At 34.5% G+C, this 25,016-nt stretch overlaps 1 protein-coding gene across 9 annotated transcripts in view; it reads right to left on the minus strand.

Moving 5' to 3' along the window:
- The window catches only part of Ppp1r12a (protein phosphatase 1, regulatory subunit 12A), a 133,155-nt gene that overhangs the window by 40,019 nt on the left and 68,120 nt on the right, over nucleotides 1-25,016 (minus strand). For all 9 annotated transcript variants that reach the window (XM_005374363.2, XM_013517877.1, XM_005374361.2 and 6 more), the window contains 6 exons: nucleotides 21,074-21,233; nucleotides 17,186-17,330; nucleotides 11,450-11,524; nucleotides 10,874-10,962; nucleotides 10,571-10,728; nucleotides 6,143-6,267 (listed from right to left, as the gene is read on the minus strand). In XM_005374363.2, the coding sequence (XP_005374420.1) occupies nucleotides 6,143-6,267; nucleotides 10,571-10,728; nucleotides 10,874-10,962; nucleotides 11,450-11,524; nucleotides 17,186-17,330; nucleotides 21,074-21,233 (752 nt within the window). The remainder of the gene's footprint in view (nucleotides 1-6,142; nucleotides 6,268-10,570; nucleotides 10,729-10,873; nucleotides 10,963-11,449; nucleotides 11,525-17,185; nucleotides 17,331-21,073; nucleotides 21,234-25,016) is intronic.

Here is a 25,016-nt window from a genome sequence, read left to right on the forward strand (position 1 = left end):
AAGCCCTGCCTCCATGATGCGGGATCTACAGACTCCACCACAGGCATGATAGGAGCAATGAAATCATACTGAAGCCAATTGAAATAAGACAGGTGAAGAGATAAAGATTGAAAGCATGACAATAAAACAGGAAAATTAAGAGCAAAAAAATACTTTTTTCTTTAAAAAAATTTCATAAGGAATTAAGGGTAATGGTTACCACAGACCGATAAGGTTACCAGTCTTTGAAAATCACAAGGAACACATTCTAGATTTAGCATGAAATAATGTGAAAGAATCTATTAAGAAACTTCTATTGCAGTAAAAGGCACACAAAGTAGATAATACTATAGTCCATGAGTGAGGAAACAAACTATTGCATGTAAATTTTGTTGGTATCCATGTACATATTCTGGGTAAAAATTTTAAACCTAAGATAATCAAAAGTCTAACAACTGATATTCTTTATCATATATTTAAATTCAGTAATATTTTAAAATATCACAACTTCATACTGTCTGATTTTCTCATTAGACATTGAACATTTCAATTAAAAACTATTTTTAATGTAAAAATGGTAATTCCACTTCTAGGGCTTTCTGACAACTTCATTTTTTCCTTTAAAAAAATCTTCAACAAGTTCACATAACTTCACTTCCAGAATTTAAATGTTCAACTGCAGTTAAATATGGACATGTGACTATTGCAACTATCTTTCCACTACAAGTTGAGGGCATGGATTTTTTAAAAAAAACTTTCAAAATTATTTGCATAGTTTGCTATAATTAGCAGGTCAATAGATTTCTGTTAAAGTTCCCATGATGCTAGAGGACCACTTCATAAACAAAACTATTACAAAACAGCCCTCCAGTAACTAATTTGTATCAATACACTCTATGCACCCCTCAGTTCCCAAATGCTGGCTGAAGGACTCAGGGTGTCATGGTAAAACCACAGGAGCTCCGAGGGATGTTTTAAGTTTTGAGAAATTCACGGTGACATCTCATGCGCACTGCACAAACTGCCACTAGGAACTCACTTGCATCTAATTACTTAAAAAAGCAAGGAAAGAAGGAGAGGAGGGGAAGGGAGGGCAGGGGAGGTGAAGGCCGGGGAGGACAGGGCAGGGGAGGGGAATGGAGGGCAGGGGAGGGAAGGGGAGGGCAAGGAAGAGAGGAGAGGAGAGGAGAGGAGAGGAGAAGAAAACAACTGATTATATAAAAAAAGCTACTGAAACGCTAGGAGCTCAACCAAAAAAAGCTGAGCCCTCTATAACACTGTATGCAATCTGACAGGTACTAAGACAACTGCTTACTGATGTCTAAGTTTTAAGGGATAGCCTGTGCATTTTTGGCTCTGCACCCTACAGATAACACATAAATGAATGAATGTGGTTGTGTTCCAATAAAAATTTAATTAGAAACAATAAATATGAACCTGTGTCACCAAAATAATTGATCACTTCCAACTGTGAAGGCCGTTCTTAGCTTGTGGGCTACACAAGCCCACTAGTCAGTTTGCTAATTCCTGTTCCACACCTTTCTTCCCTCAAAAAAATTGCAAACAATGTTTTACCTCCATAAAAAAACAAAAACCAGAAAGACAGCATATCTTCTAACACTCACTTCCTGTTACATCTTCACCTAACATTTAACAAATATTTATGGTTAGTTGGCTCTAAATTAAGTGCTTGGGCTATTTTATTTAAACCAACAACTACCCAATGAGTTGACAAGAGCAAGGTGTAGTGGTGCATGCCTGTAATTCCAGCAATTGGGAGGCTGAGGCAGGAGGACAGCTGGAGTTTGAGCCGAAGCTAAACTACATAGCGAGACCCTGCCTCAAAAACCCCCAAAAACCAAAAACAAATCCCAAAAGACCACTAACCCCCCTGCAAAAAACAGAGCTGACAAAACTGAGGCAGCAATAACCACTTTGAAATGGGTACTTGTTGCACTGTAATGGCTTATACACCACCAGTCTGACTAACACAAATCTAGATTTAAGTACTGATTTTTATGTTAAAAATTTTACTTTAGTGCCTAAAAACCTTTCTGAAACCCTTAACCACACGCCTCGGTCCTGCAAGTCCCTTTGCTCTTAAAACAAGACATGCACCCTGACTTTCCCCTCCCCGACCCTTTCCATCTAGGGCAACAGATTCCCCCATCCAGGAATCAAAGGGGATCAAAAGTGCTCCAAGAGTCTGCTCTCAGATTGCTCATCGTCTCTCTCTACCTTTTTCCACTCCGGACTGGGAATAGGGGATTCTGTCTAAATATCAATTTTAAGCCAGGCATGGTGGTGCATGCCTGTAATACCAGCACTCGGGAGGCTGAGACAGGAGGATCGCTGTGAGTTTGAGGCCAGCCTGGGCTGCAAAAGGAGCTCAAGGCCAGCCAGCACTACACAGGGAGGCCCTGTCTCAAAAAGGCAAAAAAAAAAAAAAAAGTTAATTTTACTCAGCTTATTCTCTAATTTGTTATTCTCCAGTCCAGTCTGACTCCTAAATTCCAGTCCGAATTTCTATTTACCCACACAATCTTAGAAATGGAAACCCAACATTCTAAAATAAAATATTTTTTACTACCAAACCAACTCTTCTCCATTCTCTATTTATAGTAGAAGCATTAATATTACCTCTTTAATCTTCTATGTCTGAAACTTCGCAATCACATTACAAACTTCTTTTCTGCCACCTTCTCCACCCATAAATTAGGGCCGAGTGTCTACATCTCCTCCTCTCCTTTATGAGCCCGTGGTCACTGCTTTACATTCTTATCACTGCTGACAACTTGCACGAGTTTCTGAAAGGCCTTTTCTCATCAGCCCCTCACCCTAAAGTATACCTGCCCATGGCTGCCAGAATAAGGTTTTATAAAGAACAGTTCTCTCATGACATTACTGAAATATTTTCTAGGATTCTCTACTATGGAGCAAATAAATTATAAAAATAGAAATGATATGAAAATATTTCACAATTTTACTGATCTTTGTTTTACTTTGCATACACATACCTTGTAAATCAAATGGGACAATTTCTTTCCATCAAATAGTATTACTGTTTGCTCACATTATTTCTCTTTTTTTGGTACCAGGAATCGAACTTGGAACCTTGCACTTGCCAGGCAGGTACTAGTGACACTGAGCTATATCCCTGGCCCTCACATTATTTCTCTTCTCTCCTTTTAAACAATTACACGGATCCTTTTCTCTCAGCTGAAGTATTGCTACCTACCCATTCTTCAAAGTCTATCTCAAGTGCTATGTTCCTATAACTGCAAATCAAATGTAAGTTTTTCACTATTACATCATTACGCTACATCTAAACACTGTCATTGGCATATTTCAGACACCCACAGCACACAGCGGTCTTCTACTAAATTACTTTTCCGCTTATTAAACTGGATTCAGTTTTTCAGGACACAATTATGAAATTTCTATAATTCAGTAAGCAAATTTAATTTGAACTTCATTGGAAGGTATACCCATATAACAGTTTGTGGTCTGTTTTATAGATTCCAACACTTACTTTAATGAGATTTATATCAACTTACTGGTAAGAAACAATTTAATGCATGAAATCAAACTAATGATCTTCTATATAACATCTCCACAAATTACCAGCCTGATATCACTGATAGAGAAAAAGTACTTTTAGTTCAAAATTTAAGAACTTAAGAAAAGATCATTTAAAATGAATTAATATATTTTTGCTGTAGTACCCTTGTGTTATTAATAGAAAACAAGTGACATTTAATACAAGTGTTTTCTGTGCTTCCTTTTCAATGACTTCCTTCCCATGAGCACATACACATACAAACACAGTGACACCTCGGTTCATGAATGCTTTGGTTTGCAAACTCTGCACCGGGTGACAAACATGACACAGTCATCCTTCCCACACAAACACGCATGGCCATCTTTTCCAGAACTGAAGAACAAATTAAGTTCATGAACCAACACACCACTGTATGTGGTTTATTCACCGGTGGAGGAACTTGGGGTAACTGCGCAAATATTAAAAGCAGAGTAGTGACTGGGAACCCAAAGTTAGAATTCTTTACCTACAAACTCTTTTATGATGCATTTACAGATTAACAGTTCAGGGAAATTGTTAAGGAAATCTGTAACTGTTAATTCTCTAAACTTATAGGCAAAATCTTGAGCAAACTTAAAACATTAAAATGCTAAATTAAAATAGATAAAAGAATGTATCAATGGATGTAAGAACAAATTCTAAATGTCATATAACCCAGTAAGTCTCCCTCAACCATTAAAAATAGTACAAACTTTTAGTAAATCATGGCTTTAGTGCTCTGAATAAAATTCAGATACAAAACCTGAGGAACAAAGACTGAAAAATATAATCTAAGTTATGATGCTTGAAACTGAGAATAAATGGAGTTGCGAGCTATATAGATTACAGAAGCAGATGCTTCTCATTCAGTTTAATTACAGAATCAAAAGTGATTCTGAGTAACATTTTTATACTAAAGATATTACTGCCCTACTAAGCTAATACAAGTATAGAGTATTTATTTTCAGTTAGGACACTAGGTATAAATGGAGAAGTAAGCTGACATCAAACTGGGGCTATGCTTGAAATAAAGAAACATGAACACAAGTCTATTGTAACTATCTGCCTGCAGTATGAAAGGGACTGCTTCACTAAACACTCAAAAAAGAAACAGCCAGTGATAGAGCTGCTGGGAACCTATGGTAATTTTATAGTCCTAACAGATGATAAACCAAAAGAAATAAAAGATGCAAGCACAAATTTAGTATTCACTGAAGAAGTACATCGGGGTCCCAGAATTAAATTTTACTTTGTTCAACAGTTTAGTTTAATTTGACTTTGGCAATGCATGTTATAGTATAACAGTCTTGAAAACTTCACAGAGAAACTGCTTTTAGAGAATTTCATCTTTTAGAGAATTTCATTCATCAAGCATATGTAATTATGATCATATGAAAATGGATGCTAACTAAATTCAAGGCACTCTCAGTTCTGGAATATAGAAAGGGAATATAACTCATCCATGATAATTTCCTGACATTTGAACTATGGACCAGTGAAACTCATACATTTCTGTTCTCCTTGGGAAGAGTTTTAGGTGACTCTTATTACTAATATAATAATTTAAATATGTTTTCTTAGTCTATTAGTTTTAAAAGATCTATACTTTGGTTCCTTTGAGGAAGAAGTGGGGATCTGAAATCAGTTCTTTGTATGTAGGAGATGCACACTAACATATTTAGGGAAAAAGTTTTATCATGACTTTATTTGATTCTTAAATGTTGTGGGGAAAAAAGTTTGTATGTACAGAGAAGGATGAATACGTTCATTAAAGATAAATACAAGCTGGTGAGAAGAAACCGTTAGAGGAAAACTAGTAGGTTAAAAACCAGCAAACCCCTTAATGTTTAATTTGGATTAAAAGAAGAACAGGATCCAGAGTAGCAAGGAAAAGGGATGTTTTTAGGAAGAGTAACACAATAGATGGAAAACACTGCTTTGGTAAAGAACAGAGGCAGGGAAAAAGGAAAAAGTGTGAAACTAACACTTTGGGAACCACTTAATCACTGGCTAGCACCTCAACCAACTCTTAAAATAGTTATTTGTTTGTTTTGTGACAGATAAGGAAGATAAATTGCTTAAGGTCACAACAACTAATAAAAGCTGGGGCCAGAACTGATAGGTGGTTTGCTCTTGCTGGCACACTAGAATAGCATACCTACTACTGTGCACCGTGATTTAGAGAATCAGTGAACTGTGGTAGCACTTTTTGTGCCTTACTTACTAATGTGTGAAATTATCGAAATATACCTCCACTCAACAGTGATAAAGGACATAAAACTTGAGTTTCTCAAAATAAATGTTCAGCAGAAGTAAAAACTACCATGATCACTAGTTTTAAAACTATGAAAATTTATCTTACAGCCATTTACTTTAACATTTTAAAACTATCACATAATAACTGTAATTTGCAAAAGGAAGAAAAACTGACCACAACATAGTTCAGAGGAAATGCCAAACTAAAAACAGAAGCACAGTGTATTTTTGAAAAAACTATAAAGATTCAAAACTATTTTAACAAGTGAGTCCAAATGATATTTAAAACAGAGTACATATATTTTAGCAAACACAACTTTGGCTTACCTTTTTAACAGGTGATGTAGGTGTCGCCTGACTGGATGATAAAGTAGGTGTTGTAACAGCTATCGGAGCTGCTTGTGTACTAGAAGTGTTGGCATTAGTTACAGAAGTGATGGGTTTTGTCTTATCTATTAAAAGACAAACAAAAAATTAAGAGTCAGGGTTCTGTAAGAATTTAGCTTCGACGATGGTCTTTTCTTTTTACTATTCCTTTTCACAAATAGGTTTTTAAAGAAGTTTCTAGAAACATTTCTGTATGTATGAAGTAAAAAAAAAAAAGTAAAGATAATATCAAAGAAACACGACGAAGCTTCTGAGAATAAAAAGCACAATTTGAACCTGACTTCTGTATTTTGAAGACTAGGAAATTTTTAATTAAAATTTTAAAATCTTAATTTATAAAAGTAACATAACTAAAAAAATTACAATAGCTATGCAATTTTCTAATGAATAAACAACTATTACTGACAATTTAACATTGATTGCTCTTTATTTCAGGAAACCTATAAGTGTTTTTGTCAATGATTAGCTTACATTCATGTCAAACAACATATTCATGTTAAATGTCTCCAAGAACATGGAAACATTTTCACTCTTGAAGACCTAAAGTTAAATGGGCACAATATCATCTGCCTAGAAAATATTCCAGATAACTGAAGAGTGTCATACAATAAATATTCTTTGTCTCTGCACTTCAAGTACTGTCCTCAACACTGGACATGTCAGCCATTGAAAATGTCTTAACTAGATGGAACTTACAGTCTGGAACTTACATCTAGAGAAACAGTACATAAGATAGACTCTATGCACCACCAGTTTATTAAGTAAAAATTATTACTGAAGCCCCTCCATTTGATTTTAATGTAGTATGAAAACTGTAAGTTCAACTGTAAAGGCAAAAAGATATCTCCCTTTTCTCACTGTCTCATCTCCTCAAATTTATAAATCATTTGGAAGATAATTAAAACTTTTAACTGAGTTCCTATTTTCACCTAGCTTATGAGAAGAGAAAAAAACACTGAAGAAAAAAACTGGTTTGGTATATAAGTTACAAAAGCAAATTCAGCAAAATAGCTATTTTACATCAAATAAAAAGTAACTTGACAGAAAGTAGAAAAAACAAATTACTTAGAAATTGTCAAATCAAACTTTAGACTTACAGGGTAATGGCTGCTTTCACAAGCTTGCCAAAGAAATAGGATAAGCCTTGGTTGACTTTAAAAGAGTGAGAGAGAAGAAACCACACAGCATTTACACAAGTTAATTCTTGAGACAGAGTCAGATTTCTTGGCACAACCAACCACGAGGAACAAGAACAAAATCATCACAGTACAATGCTCAGATGAACATTTAAAGTTAGTTCAGGGAGATGCTGAGTGGAGGGTGACTTGCGCTTACATTCCAAAAGCAACTAATGTAATGCAATTTAATATATTTATATAAATATTATTTGTAGATATAAAATCAAAAGTTTAAAGAATTATCCAGATCATATAGTCCAACTCTTCTCATTTTATTTTTTTTTTATTTTTATTTTTTTGGTTTTTCTCTGGTACCGGGAACCGAACTCACGACCTTGCGCTTGCCAGGCAGGCGCTTTGCCACTGAGCTAAATCCCCAGCCCCTCTTCTCATTTTAGAATTACTATGAGCTGGGGATTTAGCTCAGTGGCACAGTGCCTGTCTGGCAAGTGCAAGGTTGTGAGTTCGGTTCCCGGTACCGGAAAAAAACCAAAAATATAAATAAAAATTAAAAAAAAAAAAGAAAGCAATCCCATTCACAACATCTACAAAAAAACAAAATACCTAGGAATAAATTTAACCAAAGATCTCTACATTAAAAATTATAAGGCACTGATGGAAGAAATTGAAGAGAGGTAGCCTACATCTGTTTAACAAAACACAAAACACACACACAAAAAGAATTACTATGAATATTTCAACTAAAAGATGCCAGGATATTTATTAGTTGGGGACAAACTAGCCTAAGATCAGTCTTTTGTTTTAAATAGCTCCTCAGGACCTAACACTGAACAGTGTATTCACTGAACTATAAGTAAAAGGATCTATTTAGAAAATGATCACAAAATCAGGAATCTCTGAAAGAAATGCTTGCACTTTCAGTTTTTGAATTCTACGACATAATTAGACTTGATGCAAGACTTAGCAGACCTGAACAGTGGGCCTGACTCTTGGGGACATGTACATATAGGCTGATGTACATGTAGGTTTTTAATCATACACAGGACTGTACTATACAGCGGGAGCCAAGGTGTATCCGGCAGGGAGGTGATTAAGTACATAAAAATAACTGCTAACTACTTGTAAAAGCATGAGTCTATTTAAATATCAATGATACCATCTGACTTTCTAGTTTCTATAAAATGTACAAGATAATAGTATAAATGTAAATGAATATTAGGAAGTATGGACACTGATAATATTTATGTTATTATCCAGATTTCAGAGATGAGAAATGAGATTAAATTACCTGGATATATAATTATTTGCAATGACCCAGTCCATGTTCTTAAATACTATGCATGCTATTCTTATATAATTGCTTTTATAGTTAGAAATATCTTAATTAACATGTTATTCAGGTACACTGTAATATTCACTGAATAGGTGTTGATCTATTCTCCAATTTTCCCCACATGATTATCTTACCAAGCAAAAAAAAATATGTTGACTCATGGAACCAAACAATATAACACCAATAAGCAAAAATTTAAATCTCTAAGTAACTAGAATCTAACCATTTATATATTTTATACACACTATGTATGTTACAGAATAATACTTTACTTGTTGGCTTAGTAGACATTCAGGAAAAAAAAAAAAAAATCAAAACACATTACCTAAGCAAGAGAGGTAGCCTACATCTGTTTAACAAAATCTTGGTTTCTAAATAATTATTGGTATATTCTTTTCTATGTGTTATAGTTAGTACACTACAGCTGCTCACATTTCCTTAGAGGAACTATTTGCTGAGGAGAGGTGAAATGACTTGAAAGTTTTGTTGTATCTAGAAGAAATATAAGGATTCCAAGGAACTGTATAGCTCCACTTGTGTTTACCAATGACCACCAAACTGGTCCTGGTAAGACAAGTTTTTTCACTGATCCAAAATGTTAACAGAAAGGGGAATATTTTCTTCTGATAAATACATATGTTACAATGGCCAGTTATATGTTCAAACATGGAATATTGGTCTCATGACATTCAGAAGCTTTGAGTGATTAACTGATAAAGAAAATAAATGTTATTCAACAAAAACAGTGTGGTAAACAAAAGCTATAAAAACATGTAGGCCAGAGGAAAAAGATAGGGGAAACCACATTTTTAACAGTGAAAAGTAAATGAGTAATTACAGTAGCATTATAAAACAATTTATGAAAACTGGTTAATGGACTCAATAATCAATGGACACATTTTCTAAGTTCATGAGATTCTCTTACAAATTACAGAGGGAAGCACGATTGCTGCATTATTTAAAACAACAAAAGCTGACAATAAGGTAAATGTTAATCAGAAGGAAAATGGATATATTTTTTTGAATGTTACTCAACAGTTAACGGGATCAAAATGTAGACAAAGCTACAGATTTATGGACATATCTAAAAAAAGACCCATATGATTCCTAGAGCAGGAAAGTAAACAAAATTCAGTGTTACAGTCGCTATGCATTACTTCTAAGTAGACATGTGACGTCAGATTAGAAACATGGACTAGGTTACAGAAAAAAAAAATCACAATAATAATTGCCTTTAGGAAGGGAAGGGAGGGCAGACTAAGGCTCTGGGTAAAGAAGGCAACTGTAATAGTTTTTCTCAATCATTCATTTGTTGGCACTAAGGGTTGAACTCAGGGCTGGTGCAGAAGAAAAATCTGAAGTATGATAAAATGTTAATAGCTATTAAGTCTGAACTCTTAGTAGCTAAAATAAGAAGGCTTATTCTGCTTTTAGTATCTTTTTTTTTTTCCAAACAAAGCAAATTCCCTGATACCCTCATAAGAAAGTATCTTGATTAATCCCCAATTTACCATTTCTCAGAGAGTTTGGGATGCTGCTGGGACAACCTTCCTGGGCTTCTGGGTCTCAGAAAACAGCAGGAGCATTTTTGAACTGCTAAGAACCCATTCATACCCTATCTCTACCATCTTAAGGGAGTCTTAAAAGCCTCAGCACCTTCTTCAAATGTAAAATATAGAGCAGAAGCACACGGACAAACAAGGGCCTTTAGATAATTAACAATAAACTCGGGACTATCCGTAAGTGTGTAATACTCTCTGAAAGCTAATTACTGATTTGGCCAGTAACTGAACAAGTGACAAAGCCATCTGTAAAGCTTAAAAATTAAGCTTGTTCATGTTTTACTTCACATTGCAACAAAATTCAGTAAAAATCCATTTATTCTTTAAATTCTACCTGTTTCAGCTTCTGATTCTGAGTCATCTTCCTCATCTTCTTCACTGGAACAGCTAGATTCATCTTTCTTCCCTTCTTCTTCTTCATCAACCTTTTCTTGTTCCAGAGATTCAATACGGGATGCATTTTTCTCTGGCTCAATAATCAGTGTTTCTTTGCTGTGAAAGGAAAATAGCTTTTAAATGATTATAAACACAAAAGCTTTAAAAATACTGGATTTTCCCCTAGATCTACAATAATTGTGCCTGTGGCCATTATACCAATGTATTTATAATTTAAACCTGCTTTTTATATTTTACTTACTTTTTAAAGGTCTTTTGTGACTGGTTATTTTCCATATTTGCTGTTGATTCAATTAATGGAGATTTCTTATCTCGTTTTTCACTATGGAGCTTTATACAAAGTTATGCAAAGAAAAATAAGAATACCATTAAGATAATATTATGTGTGAAATACAGAGTTTAAAATAACCAAGTAGTGTTTCAAATGCTAAGCAAAAACAAACCAAAGAAATAGCATTTTACTTAGAAGTCTAGTTTCCCAGTAATACAACTCCTTGCTCAAGTATGGCCTGCTACTAGAAATCTGAGATTATACAGTGTCCAGTTCTGAAATAAACTTTGTCCAGGAATTACAAGAACATGTTATTGTTGAGAACATACAGAATATTTAAGGATTTACTTTGTGAAGGGAAGTAGAAACAGAGATACACAATATAAAAGACTATCACCACCATTTCTTTCACTGTCAGTGTGATTGACAGGAATAAATTAAAATAAAAAAGCATAAAACATCACAAGAAATCTTTTTAACCTGAAGTTCAAAGCTATTAGAAGAATTCAATTCTAAAGGCAATTTTTAGGCAGTCACTAAACATACCAGATTTTGTTTTTTTTGCAACTCTTCTAAATATCCTAAAATGTCTTCATCTGCTACATCAAAGGCTGTCTGGCCCTAGGCAGGAAACAAGAGGGGAAGTGATAGTAAAACAGTTAAGTTACAAAATGCCTTCAGTAATTCTGTGCAACTGTATAGAAAGAAGTTAGTAATTTTTAAATAATTGTTAAATGACACAATACATATAAGAAACCCATGTGAGAAAGAAATCACTGCAATCTCTCATTTATTTTTTACTAACAGCTTAAGATGTAATTCATATACCATACCTATCATCCACTTAAAGCATATGATTCAATGCTGTTTTAAATATACTCACAAATTACACAACGAACTTCATAATCAATTTTCCAGCATTTTCATCACCACCACCCCCAAAGAAAGAACACTGCGTTCCCTCTCATTTTCCCATTATCCTCAGCTCAGGATAACAAATAATCCACTCTGTGAGTTATGCTTACGCTGGAAATCACAAATCAATGGGATCTTTTATACACATACGGTCCTTTGTGACAGGCTTCCTTCACTGCATGTTTTCATGGCTCATTCATGCTATATGTGTCACTACTGCACTGCTTTATTTCATTGCTTTTTACTGACAAGATTCAACTGCATGATATACAAGTTTTGCTAATATAAACATCATATGAATATTTGCTTTTTGCCTATACTGTAATAAATAATGCTGCTATGAACACTGATGTACAAGGTGGACATTCTCATTTTCTTAGCTGTACTGCTAGGAGTGAAATCATTGGGTCATGTTAGTAACTACAGTTTTAACCTATTGAGGCCTTCTTTTTGGTATCTTTCTAAAACTTATTCTTGGTAGATGAACAGCAAAAATTTATTTCTAAACTGCTTTATGTTCAACCAGCAGTACTGCTTTGTTTCAAAAAGTAATTCACATGTACATTTGTGAAACAATCTGTATTCATTGTAGAAAAGAAACCTTCAAAGAGCTGTTGAATTTGCTGGCTAGAAAAACTTTTCAGCACGAATTAAGAGGCAATCTATTCTTCCCCACCCAAATCAAGATGAAAAGGTGTAAATTTAATAAATTCTCCTCCTTTAGCCTTGAGTATTAAAAACAAAAAATTCCTTAAAAAATTTTATAAAGTGACTCAGAGATTTAAGATGCCTTTTAAACTAACAATATGTTAATTCCAGTTCTGTTATATGACATTCTTTTCGTAATTAGCTCTGAAATGTTATAGGTGCTACACTTGTAATCAGTAATCAAGATAATATTACCACAGGAAATAACTCACTCCCTCCTCCCTCACTCCTTCCCTCCTCCTTCACTTTCTCTCTTTCTCCCTACCCTGGACTTTTGCACCAACCTTATCTCCAGCCCTTTAGGGCTCAGGTGGGCCTGAACTTGAGGACTTCCTGCCCTAGCCTCCCAGAGGGCTGGGATTACAGGCATGTGCCATCATGCCCAGCTTCACTGACTTCCTTTTAAGTATTATTTTACGTGTTTCTCAATTATTATGAATGAAAGACCCACCTTGGAAAATATTTTCAATTGCAATTAGATTTCTGCAGCAGTTAAATGCAATCAATGGAGTTATTTTAATAATCAAGGAATTTTCCTGTTTAAGAATAAGAAATTGGGCTGCCAGATTAACTTTTCATTTTTTCCCTTCATAAATAAGTCTACTTTGCAAACAGCAGGATAGAGAATAAAAACAGGCTATAAACAGAATAATCTTTAATTCTGAAAAAGGATACCCACCACCTTAATAACTGAATCATGCTCTGTAAATAATGTGCACTATGTTATGAAGTAAACAATGGAGAAATGATGAGCATTATTCATTCTTAGCTACCATACGGTTGAGACACCTCACTAAAGGAGTATAAACGCAGTGAGAGATGTCCAAAGCAATCAAGAAACAACTGAGGACACAGTGCTGAAGTGAAAGAACATAAGAACTCTATCAATTAAGAGAACTACCTTAAATGAAAAATCCAAACAAAACGGGCTGCTTAAAAAAAAAATCAGTTCAGTATAAGTCTAAGTTACCAGGGCTACAGACACATTACAGTCATTGTTGAAGTCTAAGTTCATAATTTCTTTGTTTTTCTTTACTCACTTACTATAAATGGATTGCTTTTGTAGATATGATCTTTCTTCGTCCTCACAATTACCAGTGAAGTAGTTGGAATGTGAATTAATATGATTCTCATTGTACAGATGAGGAAACCCAACCTCGGTGTGCTGGGTATTTGCCCAAGCCATGAAGGTAATGAGGGAAAGTCTCTCCTGTTCCTGTTATCTTATTGTGTCTTTATAGCAAGTAAGTTCACGTTCACACAGAACTGGGGTGAAGAACAAATAACCTGTGTCTGCTGTTAGCAGCAGGAATACCTTTGTTACTCATTTACATCTCCTTAGTGAGTTATCGAGCTAAAAACGTACCTGCTAGCTATTGTACTAATGCGTTAAAAGAAATTCCCACTAAAAGAGCAGCCTAGTTAATATTTAAGATGGGAGAATACTTAGATACATTCTAGTAAAACAACGGCGTTAGTAATTTAAGAAAGCCAGAGAATCTTGGTATCTAAAATCAATACCACATACTTTGTAACAGTTAAAATGACAGCAAATGTGTTTTACAGTTTAAAGTAAGTTAAATAAATAAGACCAAAATATCTAAATATTTATTTTCAGAATATTTTCCTGTCTGTAATGTAGAAAGAATTTCAGGTTTTCTATAGGATTTATTGTATTTTCTATACTAAATATTCTCCCAAATCAAGCCTCCTATAATTAATGAACTCATCTAAGGTCTGATAGCACCTTAAGTGTACTTGTTTGATACTTTAAAAATAAATTTACTAAAACTTTTTCATCTACAAGTACTACTGAAGGTATAAAATGACAAGATAAATTCATACAGCCAGGCATACAAATTAAGACAAAGTGATTTGTTCTATTTAAACATATTACTTTACAATGTAGCCACTGAAAACAGAAGATAGCCTAATGCACAAAGGCAAAGTTATTTAATTGTCAAAATTTTAAAAATTAGGAGAAACTAAAGAATCTTCCATTACTATAGAAGTCCTTCGGAAAAAAGAATAAAGCCTTTTATTTGGATACATTTAAGGCACGAAGGCTTTTCAGAATGCTCTGTACATTGTGTCCCTCCTCATAATCAAGTGTTTTTAAGTACTGATTTTGGGGCGAGGGATACAGTTCAGCGGCATGGCACCTTCCTGACAAGTGGGAGGTCCTGAGTTCAATTCCCAGATCTAAAAAAGGTATGGATTTTAAAAGAAAAATATTTTGTATAAACTTAAAATCATATTTTTATAAAAATAAGCACCTGCAAAGGCAAAACATGAAAAATTAAGACTAAGAAAGTGGCAGGGGAACTTGGCACAGTTTTTTTTTTTTTTTTTTAAAAAGAACCACTCAATTATCAAGGCTTTAGGAAAATTACTCAAGTTCTCGGAACATGAAAAATATCTCACAATTTCACAGCACTGCTGAAAGGGTAACATTAGATAATATATGTGAAAACAAAGACTGGGTGATACAAAACCCTAAGGAACTATGAAGCACAATTATTTCAATATTGTATAAAAAATGAAATGATGGAATAAGAGAAAACGTATTAAAATTTAAGGTACGATCAAGCTGGAGAGCGGAGGCTCATGCTTGTAATACTAGCACTTAGGACGATCACAGGTTCAAGCCCAGCATGGACAGTTTAGTGAGACCTTGTCTTGGAAAAAACAAAACAAAACAAAACAAAAAAACGGTCAGGGATGTGGTTCACACCTGGGAGATATAGAAGAAAGGATTGGTTATAAAACAAAATGATTTTGGGGCTGGGCAAAGCGCCTGCCTGGCAAGCGCAAGGTCGTGAGTTTGGTTCCCGGTACCGGAGAAAAACAAAACAAAACAAAACAAAAAACCAGAAAAAAAAAAAACAAAATGATTTTATTTGTACCCTTTCAGTGCATAACTACGATGAACTGTAAGAATCAGACTTTTTCCCATATATACCATATGTTGTGTATGTCTCACTAGATTATTAACGCAGCCAAGGAAACATTAACATTAAATGAGGAGTAATATAATCTTTTTGGAAAGCAATTTCAATTAATAAGTATCATTTTTCTGCTTTTATCTGGAAACAACTATGTACAAGTAAATGAATTAATTATTAGCACCGCCTGTGAGAACAGGTAAGACTTTGAGTTCCTGGCAGAGAGACTGGATGGCAGGCTACAGTTCACCAAGTTATAGGGATCCAGTAATTTCTTCAAAAAAATCCTAACTGCAGGAGAATTTTTATTTGAAAACAGAGGAAACATGAATCATAAGGCTAAAATTACCTCGTCTTTTACTAAAAAATAAACAGTATCGACATTTGTCTTCTAATGCTAATTATAAAATGGAAAACTATTATAATCAAAAACAAGAGAGAAAGCCAAGTCTTCACTAAAAATTCAGACTGAAAATGCTTATATTTACATGTAAGTACAGATCTCCACATCTGGATGAATCATTTTCAAACATTCTGACTTTCTTGAAAATTTTTCACTACTTTCTATGAGTTTTATCTTTTTTTATGTAAAATACATTTTAAAATCAGTTATTGAAATATATATTGAAAGGAATTCAGAGGGCTTCTCTATCTTTATTTTAGCACCTAGGACATAAATCTAGCCTCAATCACCAACCATTTTTGTGTAGGCAAATCTTAGGCATACGGTTTATCACTGTTCTCTTTATTCTGCAAGTCCCCATTAGAAACTGCAGTTACCAGAGCAACTAGCACCAGCACTCATGTTAATGTACACAACAGAATTAAATGGCCCTGTTTTAAATAAAGATAAGATTACTTTATGAGCCTCTGCTAAGTAACTTACAGTATTACCCTATTAAAGCCAATGTATTTGAAACATTCTATGCAAGTTAATGGGTAATTAAACTCACGAAAGAGCACGCTCTGAGCTTACTACTGTTGGCAACAGATGTAGTAAGCTTACTTACTGCTTATTCACTAACATGGAGTCGGAAGTGGTGGGCATTAACACTGGTTACACTGTTAAATTGATGGTATTTGAAAGGCCGCAGAGGAGAACAATCTAACCTAGTGAGAAACTTGGTAACCTCAATCTTTTCATGACTTTCTGAAAAGCACTGCTCAGTCATTTGCTCCTTCTTCCCTTTACTTGTGTGACATGAAGTAAATTACCATACAACTTTATGGTTTTTACCATATTCATTTCACTATCAATGTTACTTAACCACTATAAAGATACTAATATGACTATCAGCTAAAGACAACTTGAAATACCCTCTATATGTGTTGCAACTCATAGTGATGACAGAAAATACTTACACAGAAATGCAAATTTTCTTAGATTATGAATCCTAAAGTAGACAGTGTCAAAGCAATATTCAAATATTCTCTATATGTCTGATTACTGATAGAATATTACTTCTTTCTTTGCAGAACAAGTCCAGAACCCCTCCATCTGAGAGATAAAGTCTTCAACCATTAATTAATAAATCAATTAATGATGGACAAAATTGTTATTTTATACAGATGATAAAAAATACAATTTTGTAATTGATATTCTTATGCCCTTTTGAGACAAATTTTATTTCTATATTTTAAATACATATTAATGGTACCAGGAAAAAAAAACAAAAAGAACCTCCCAAAATAAAAAACATGTTAAAAGGCCTACCACTTTGTTGACCATCTCCATATCACACAGATTGTCCACTAAAATTCGGCATGCTTCTTCTTTACCCCAGTGAGCTGCAGCATGAAGAGGTGTCCAGCCATCATAATCTTTAATATTAACATCATAGCCTGCCTGTATCAAAAGTCTGAAGAAATTAGAGTGAATCAGATAATCATTAAAGTCTAGAAATTAACAAACACAATTAATAGCTTTTTACCATGCAATTTACCCGAAATCTGCAAGAGAGTTCTTTTCCGTATTCCTTTTCCCCCTAGTGAAGTAACTAGGGCAACTAGAAAGTAATTTTCAGGAAAACGCAAGAAGAGGATCTTGAGTCACTGCCATAACAATGCAATTTTAATTAATTTCCAAATTAATTTTTTAATTTGTAATACCATTTGTAATACCAAATACAGTTTGGGTAACACAGATTAATTCTTGTTAGTATCACTTGTAAGCGAAATTTTCAGAGAAAACCCATAATTTTTCAATGTAAGATCAAAAATTGATCTATCAAATTGTACATAAAATTGATGTACTTCAGGAACTACCTTCAGGCATCCATGTGATATGTTATCTCAGGCTAAATGTATTCTAAAAAATATACTGGAATCAAATTTATATTGTTATGTTTTGTTGCCTTGTAGTTGAAGAGTTGGTTTATGAAAGCTTTCATGAAGCATGATGATCTTCCATGAGAAATTTTCAAACAAAAATGAGAATGTGACTCTTAGGAACAAAACAAAGCAAAATACACAGTCCAATGGATTGAGTTTATTTTTCTGCAGGAGTAAAAAAGCAGATATTCCAATTACCAGCAAGCTAGCTAACAGTAATAAATTTTAATACAATGCACAGTGGCATAAATATGTTAGTATGCCCTTTTAACTGCATAATGCCATTGACCTTTACTTTATTTAGAAATTATGCTCAAAGAGAGCAAGGACTAGGTCTGTAAGTTGCACAAAGCACAGCTCCACACACACGCATGAATGCTAAACACTTTACAATTCATGAAATCTAGTATACTTTTACCTTACTTTCCAAGAAGTTGAGCTTGAGAAGGGGCTTCTTTTTACCTACAGAAAGTGGTAGTGATAGCTAATATATAATCCCCTCTTTATCTTTAAGAAGTGATATCCTACTTCCTAACAATATCTGAAGCAGCTCTTTCCAGTCCTGGCTCCATAAGAAAACCATCTGAAGAACTTGCTTAGGAGAGAAGAAAAAAATTCTCCAACTCCACCCCAGTACTATTAATCAGCAGGTTGGGGCCTGTTAATCTGTGTTTGTCACTAAGTTCCCCCTTATGATTCTTTTTTTTTTTTCCCCCTTATGATTCTTGTACGACTGCCTCACACCTGTCAGCAGAGCAGCATACAAAAGTCACAATGTAAAGGAAAGGTTAACAGATGAAAAGTCCAGAGGTTAAAGAGATACTATTATTATGGTATATATTATCATAAATTGTACTGATAGAGGCAGAAATAATACAGGAATATAAGACGATAAAAATATATCCCATTAACAATGTAAACTATAACAATGTTAAATGTATAACCAACATAAAATTGTAAGGAATTAGGGGTCTGTGTGGAGAGGCAAGGGAGAACTACGAAAGTAGATTATTGTACAGCAAACGTGATTCTCTATATATGTGAAGCTCACCAGTACATTTTTGAGAAACGAAGAAAGACATGACAGAACCTATATTCAAGAAGCTTCTAATGGAGGATCAAAGTCAAGGAAAACAACAATCAACCTTCAAGGACAGTTCTGTGATGGAGACGGAATGAAGTGTACAACTGAAAATCATCAAAATTAAATTGAAAGGAATTCTTTATTTTTGGGGGTTACACCTCATAGACACTCCTTCCATTCAGCTATATATTTATATAAGAACCACAACACACCGGTGTGCAAAAAATATAAAGGCAATTCAGTCTCCCACTGCAAAATATTAGTCAACCAGTTTCTCCTCTCTGTGGATATTATTATTATTAATTTTGAGTAGCTCCTTATTGAAAAAATTTCACGGGCAAATAGTTTTTAAAACTTAAAACAAAAACCAGTAACATGTACTCATATTCTTCATTTTGACACTTCATAATATGCCCTAGTGTACTTTCTATAACAACGTTAAAGGATAGTCTCATTTATGTTTTAATTACTGTAGGATATTCCAGAGAAAGGATGTACTATGCTTTATCAAACTATTCTCCTACTATAAATAATTCTATTAGCAAATTCCTTTTTTCCTGTATGGGTAAGAATATCTTTAAAAAGTCATAGAGGCATAAATGCGGAGCAGGAGACTAACTATTACTAACACAGAACTTGCTGAATTGTCATTTATATCTCCACCAATATTGTGAGAGTTCCTTTTCCCCCATACTTTGCCAATACAATAGGCCAAATGTTTGATGTCTGCCATATGATTTAAAAACAGCAACTTATTTGCTGTTTTTGTACTTACTGATGAATGATGTTGAATTATTCCCTATACTTATAACACACCTGAACTTTGTGAAAGGATCCAATTAAATTTGCCTCCAAGTTAAAGAGATGATGATAAGATATCGAGACAAAAACAAGAGTAGGTACAGCATTAAGACATCATGACAGAACTTTAAGCAGATATATGTGGCTGAAATAATGCATGGCTGAAGTGCAATAGTGGTAGCTCAGCTTAAAAGAACATATAATACCTAGATGATAAAAGGTTTCATTGCTAAGTCGAGAAGTTTAACATTTACTTTGATTCCTACTGGGAACCTTAATGAAGGATTTAACAGCCATGATAACCTAATCACAAAGCCCATGTAGAAGTAGTACAGAAGCTCATTTCACAATGCAATCTATATCCATATATATTTTACAGAAACAAGAGTTTTAAGAAAAAAGTCTTACTTCTATTATATGAATATTGATTTTTAAAAATTAGTTAGTAATTCACCCTACTCATTTCATGACTTACGAATAGAGTTTGAGAAATTTTAGATTAAAAACAAAACAGATGAGGGCTTTCTCTTCCAGGAGAAAACCTGTCAGTGAATGAGAAATGACTGAAAACAATAAGAATCTTGGGAACAGGTGACCATTTTACTGTCCTTACAGATGAGAGGGAATAAGGGTGGCATTTACAGTAGAAGTGCAAATGTATTAGAAGTGATATAAAGAGTGCAGATCTTGCTAAGGGCTGGCTTATTCCTTTCAAATCTGTATTTTAAAAAAGGTATGCACAGAATACATTTTTAAAATATAGTCGGCAAGCCTTTGGCACTGCATTAGTAAAAGGAGTGTGTCTCCACACCCTCAGTCCCTCTCTCCATATATTGTCATATAAAGGAACTTTGTTCCGAGCAAATGGGTGACCAGTATATAGCTCCATGTAGTCATACTGCTGGTGGCTAGACATTTAACATCATGCCATTAGCACTCTGAGTTTTAGGGCTTCTGTAGTAAAAATGAAAACTGTACTGTAGATAAAATTATATGGAAATACATATTCAACAGATAGTAAGCTCTCAGTCTGATATGCTGTACAATATTGCTCTTAGTCTCAGGAACCAGTTTGTCAATCTGGGAACTTCAAAATGACTAATAATTTGTCCAAAAGGCAACATAATGATTGACTGACATTTAGATGCAACTTATGAGAAAACTGCAACTGGAAAAACAACAAGGGTAGAATAGCCAAACTTTGAGTGAAAGAACTTTAGAAACAAGAAACAATCACATTCAAGGTAGTTCTTTTTTAAAATGGCCATTAAATTTTACCTCCTTTATAACTGTTTCAAAAACATGTTTGCAGAATTTAAAAAAATTATAATGAAATAAAGAAAACAAGCCAAAGTATAATACAATTCTATGAAAAACAATACTTACTTTAGAACTTCTGTATAGCCTTTAGCAGCGGCAACATGAAGCGCTGTACCTCCAGATTTCGCATGCCGGACATCATTTATATGGCCACTATTCAACCACTGCCTTGCATCTCTAAGCATTATCCGTTCTTCTTCCTTTCGAGCTGCTTCTATATCAACTCCTGATAAAATAAAAATGATTACATTTTTTCCTAATAGAAAATGTTCTATTTCTATGCTGAGAAATAAAATTATAAAAAATATTTCAGGCTTAAATGAAAATGAAAAGTGAAGCCATATTTTATCAAAAAGGGCTGTTTATATCATCCATAGTGGTTAAATAAATGAATGTGGGAACACTATAAGTAGCTTATTAGCTTTCTCTATGGATTAGCTTTTGCCCCCACAATATTACTTTGGGTTTCTTTCTGCTTTTTCGTATTATTTATTTGGTCTTTAAAAACTTGCCTATTTTCGAAGGTATAACGTCTGCTATGGTTTAGATCAAGGATGACCCCTAAAACCCTCATATACGCAGAGGCAGGACTTTGGGGAGGTGGCTGGATTTAGGGGCACTGTCTGTATTAGGGGATTTATTCACTGGCAAGCCCAGGAGCCGTGCGTTGTTGGGAGGGGTCTGTTCAGAAGAGATGGGTCACTGGGGACGTGCCCCGGAAACGTACATCTCCCTCTCCAGCTCCTCCCTTCTCTCTCTGCTTCCCGGCTGCCATTCTGTTTCTGCCTTGGAGCCAGCTGGCCACAGACTTTCACTGTGAGCCAAAATAAACCTCTCCTTTAAGTTATGGGCCTTGGGTATTTTGCCACAGTGACAAGAAAGGTGATTAAGACTGCATCTTTTGGGGGAAAACTGTTCTTTAGAACAAAATTGTTCTTTATAATGTGAGTAATTCTCAAATTGGTACCTTCTGTTTTAACCAGTTTTCTGAACTCTAGCCTGCTAAAGACATATGTAAATATAAAAATTTAATCAACACTTCAATTTGGAGGACTTAATTTCACCTAAAATTTATCAGATCTTCAATCCCTTCTCTCTCTCTCCAAACTCCCTTTCTCTTTCCAGCACAATAGCCTGCATACCACTAGGATTTGTCACGTAACAAATTATACTGACGTGTATTCACTTACAAGCACTGTGCTAGGTTGAGGTGGGAAAAGTGGGAAGAATACAGAAGTTCACAGGGCACTCTAGTTCCTACCTTCAAGGAGCTCTGTGTCTTGAGAAAAAAATTAAATTACTAAAGACAGTACTAAAACTCCTGAAAAACTGCTGGCTATTTAATAAATAGCATAACGCAATACATTCATAATCTGTAATTTGTATTTAAGGAGAATAGATAACTCATAAGTCTGAGTTACTTAAAGGTAATGGTATTGCCTTTTAATCTTGTAATCCTATTATCTGGCAAAATTCTTGAAACGAAGAGTCAATGAATTTTTACTAAGGGGCTGGGGATTTAGCTCAGTGGCACAGCGCCTGCCTGGCAAGCGCAAGGTCGTGACTTCGATTCCCGGTACCAGAGAAAAACCAAAAATAAATAAATAAATACATAAATTTTTACTAAGTCAATAAATAAAAATAATACATTTTAAACTCATCTTTTATTTCTCATAATCCACATGCATACATCTAACTTTACGGTCAAGATCTTTCACCTGCATACCCATCCACCCACGCACTCATCTACCTATCCATCCAGTATGTACTGAGCACCCACTACATGTCAGCTACAGTACTTCACTAAGTGCTTAAATACAGAAGTGAACTTATTATATGGCAGAACATGCTTAGTCTGTGGAGATAAAAAGAAAAATGGTAATGAGAAGGGCTTTCATGCAGATTGGTAAGAAGAGTCTCCATGATAAAATGACATTATGGCAAGAAATGAAGTGAGTGACCACATCGTCATTGGAAAGAACATTACAGGATGTGAGGTGAAAGCCCACTTGGAATGTTCTGTATAGAAGAAGGTCAAGGTGTCTATAGAGTAGTGAAGATAAAAATGAACGGAGAGACAAGAGTCTTGAATTAATTTAAGAGGCTCACTAAGGCTGAAAAGTTAGGATTTCAAATTAAGATACCAAATTAGAGACTACTGCAATAATGTAAGTAAGAAATGAAGGTAACTAGAATTAGACAGTGGTAGCATTCATGGTAATGATGTAATTGGATTCTGGATTCTTCAAAGTACAGTAACAGAATTTGTATTACTTTGGATATAGATATTACTATGGATACAGGTGAAACTGAGAAGTGAAAAATCAGGTTTCTAGGCTGAGCAACTGAAAAACGTAAAATGTTGAATTTCATAAATACGAAGTTGATGCCCCAGACATTTAATTAGAAATATCAAATAGTCAGATGGCTGTATGAGCCAGAATAGAAAACAGTAAAAGAAATAATAAAATTAATACACCACGGCCATATCAAATTAAATGCTAAAGTCTTAACCTAATTTTCCCTAATTAATCTTCTTAGTGTCTATCTTGTATTTTCTGCATTCGATACTACAATTTACTCAGGAACCTGGGAGTCATCTGAATTCACCCCTTTACCTTATTCCCACTTTTCAATCAATTAATTACCAGAGTTGAAGCTGTCTTTCAGCTGGCTTCCATCACTATGTAACTACAGTTCACATCTTACATCTCATGCTTTGACCAATGCCACTGACCCTTAACTCAGTCAGCCTCAACTGCTGTCAATTCATTCCCTCCACTACGACTGCCAGGCTGAAAAAAACCAAATTAGAATCATCTCTGCATATATGAAGCTTATCAATGGCTGTTCACCTACTATGCGACAAAGCTCAGCTCTTCGTGTCACAAAGCCTTTCATGTCCTGGTTTCAATGCATTTTTAACTTTACCCCTAGTCTTTCTCCTCTGCCATCATTCAGTGAACTAACAATTTATATTTCCACACAGGTTGCCAAGTGCATCATGCACTATGCTGCTGTGCAGACCTCTTTATTATCCTCTATCAGGACTGTAGCCTTACTGACCTTGCTTATTAGCACATTACCATTTCTTAGACAGTAATTCAAAATTATTGTAAAACTTCAAGGTTATTTAAGTAGAGGAAAAGTCATCTTCAAACTAAAAAGACCTCATTACTGCATCTGAAAGAAACTTACAGTAGCATTTTTCAGACTGCATAAACACAATGAATTCTATATGCTACACATATGTAATGAACACAAGGTATTACATGCTTCATAAACATAGAATGTGCTGGGTGTGGGGATGCACATCTGTAATCCCAGCTCTAAGGAGGCTAAGGGAGCAGGATCATGAGTCTGAGACCAGCCCAGGCTACAAAGCAAGTTCAAGACCAGCCAGGACTATATAATGAGATCATGCCTCAAAACCCCCAAAATAAATAAATAATATGCCATGCTTCTAAAAGACAACAATATTACATAATAAAAATGTCATATCAAAAGATAACTAGCATACATAAGATGCCTTCTAATGAAACAAATTATAAAGCTATAACTGCAATACATTAATAACAATATTTTTTACTGAATGATTTATCTTCTATTATTTTATACTTTATTCTTTTACTATGTTTTCAAACATATACCTCCTGCTGGGCATGGTGACACATGCCTATAATCCCAGCACTTTGGGAGGCTAAGGCAGAAGGATCCCAAATTCAAGCCCAGCTTGGGCATTTAGTGACTCAATGTACTTTGTCTCAAAATAAAAATAAAATTTTAAAAAAGGGCTGAGAATGTAGTTCAGTATGAAGGTCCTGGATTCAATCGCCAGTACTGCAAAAACAAAATAAAAACACAACCAAACACATGTACTACTTTATTATTTATATTTCTACTATCTTCACCATCTTAAACAATCTTATCTTTGCTACTGCTTCCCCTGAACTTGAAATTTAAAAACAAACCTACTTCTTTGTTCTCTAATTTTATGCTACCTTTACCT

The sequence above is a fragment of the Chinchilla lanigera genome, unplaced genomic scaffold, assembly GCF_000276665.1.
Source record: "Chinchilla lanigera isolate Chin_1 unplaced genomic scaffold, ChiLan1.0 scaffold00004, whole genome shotgun sequence".
In the NCBI taxonomy this organism is placed as follows: domain Eukaryota; kingdom Metazoa; phylum Chordata; class Mammalia; order Rodentia; family Chinchillidae; genus Chinchilla; species Chinchilla lanigera.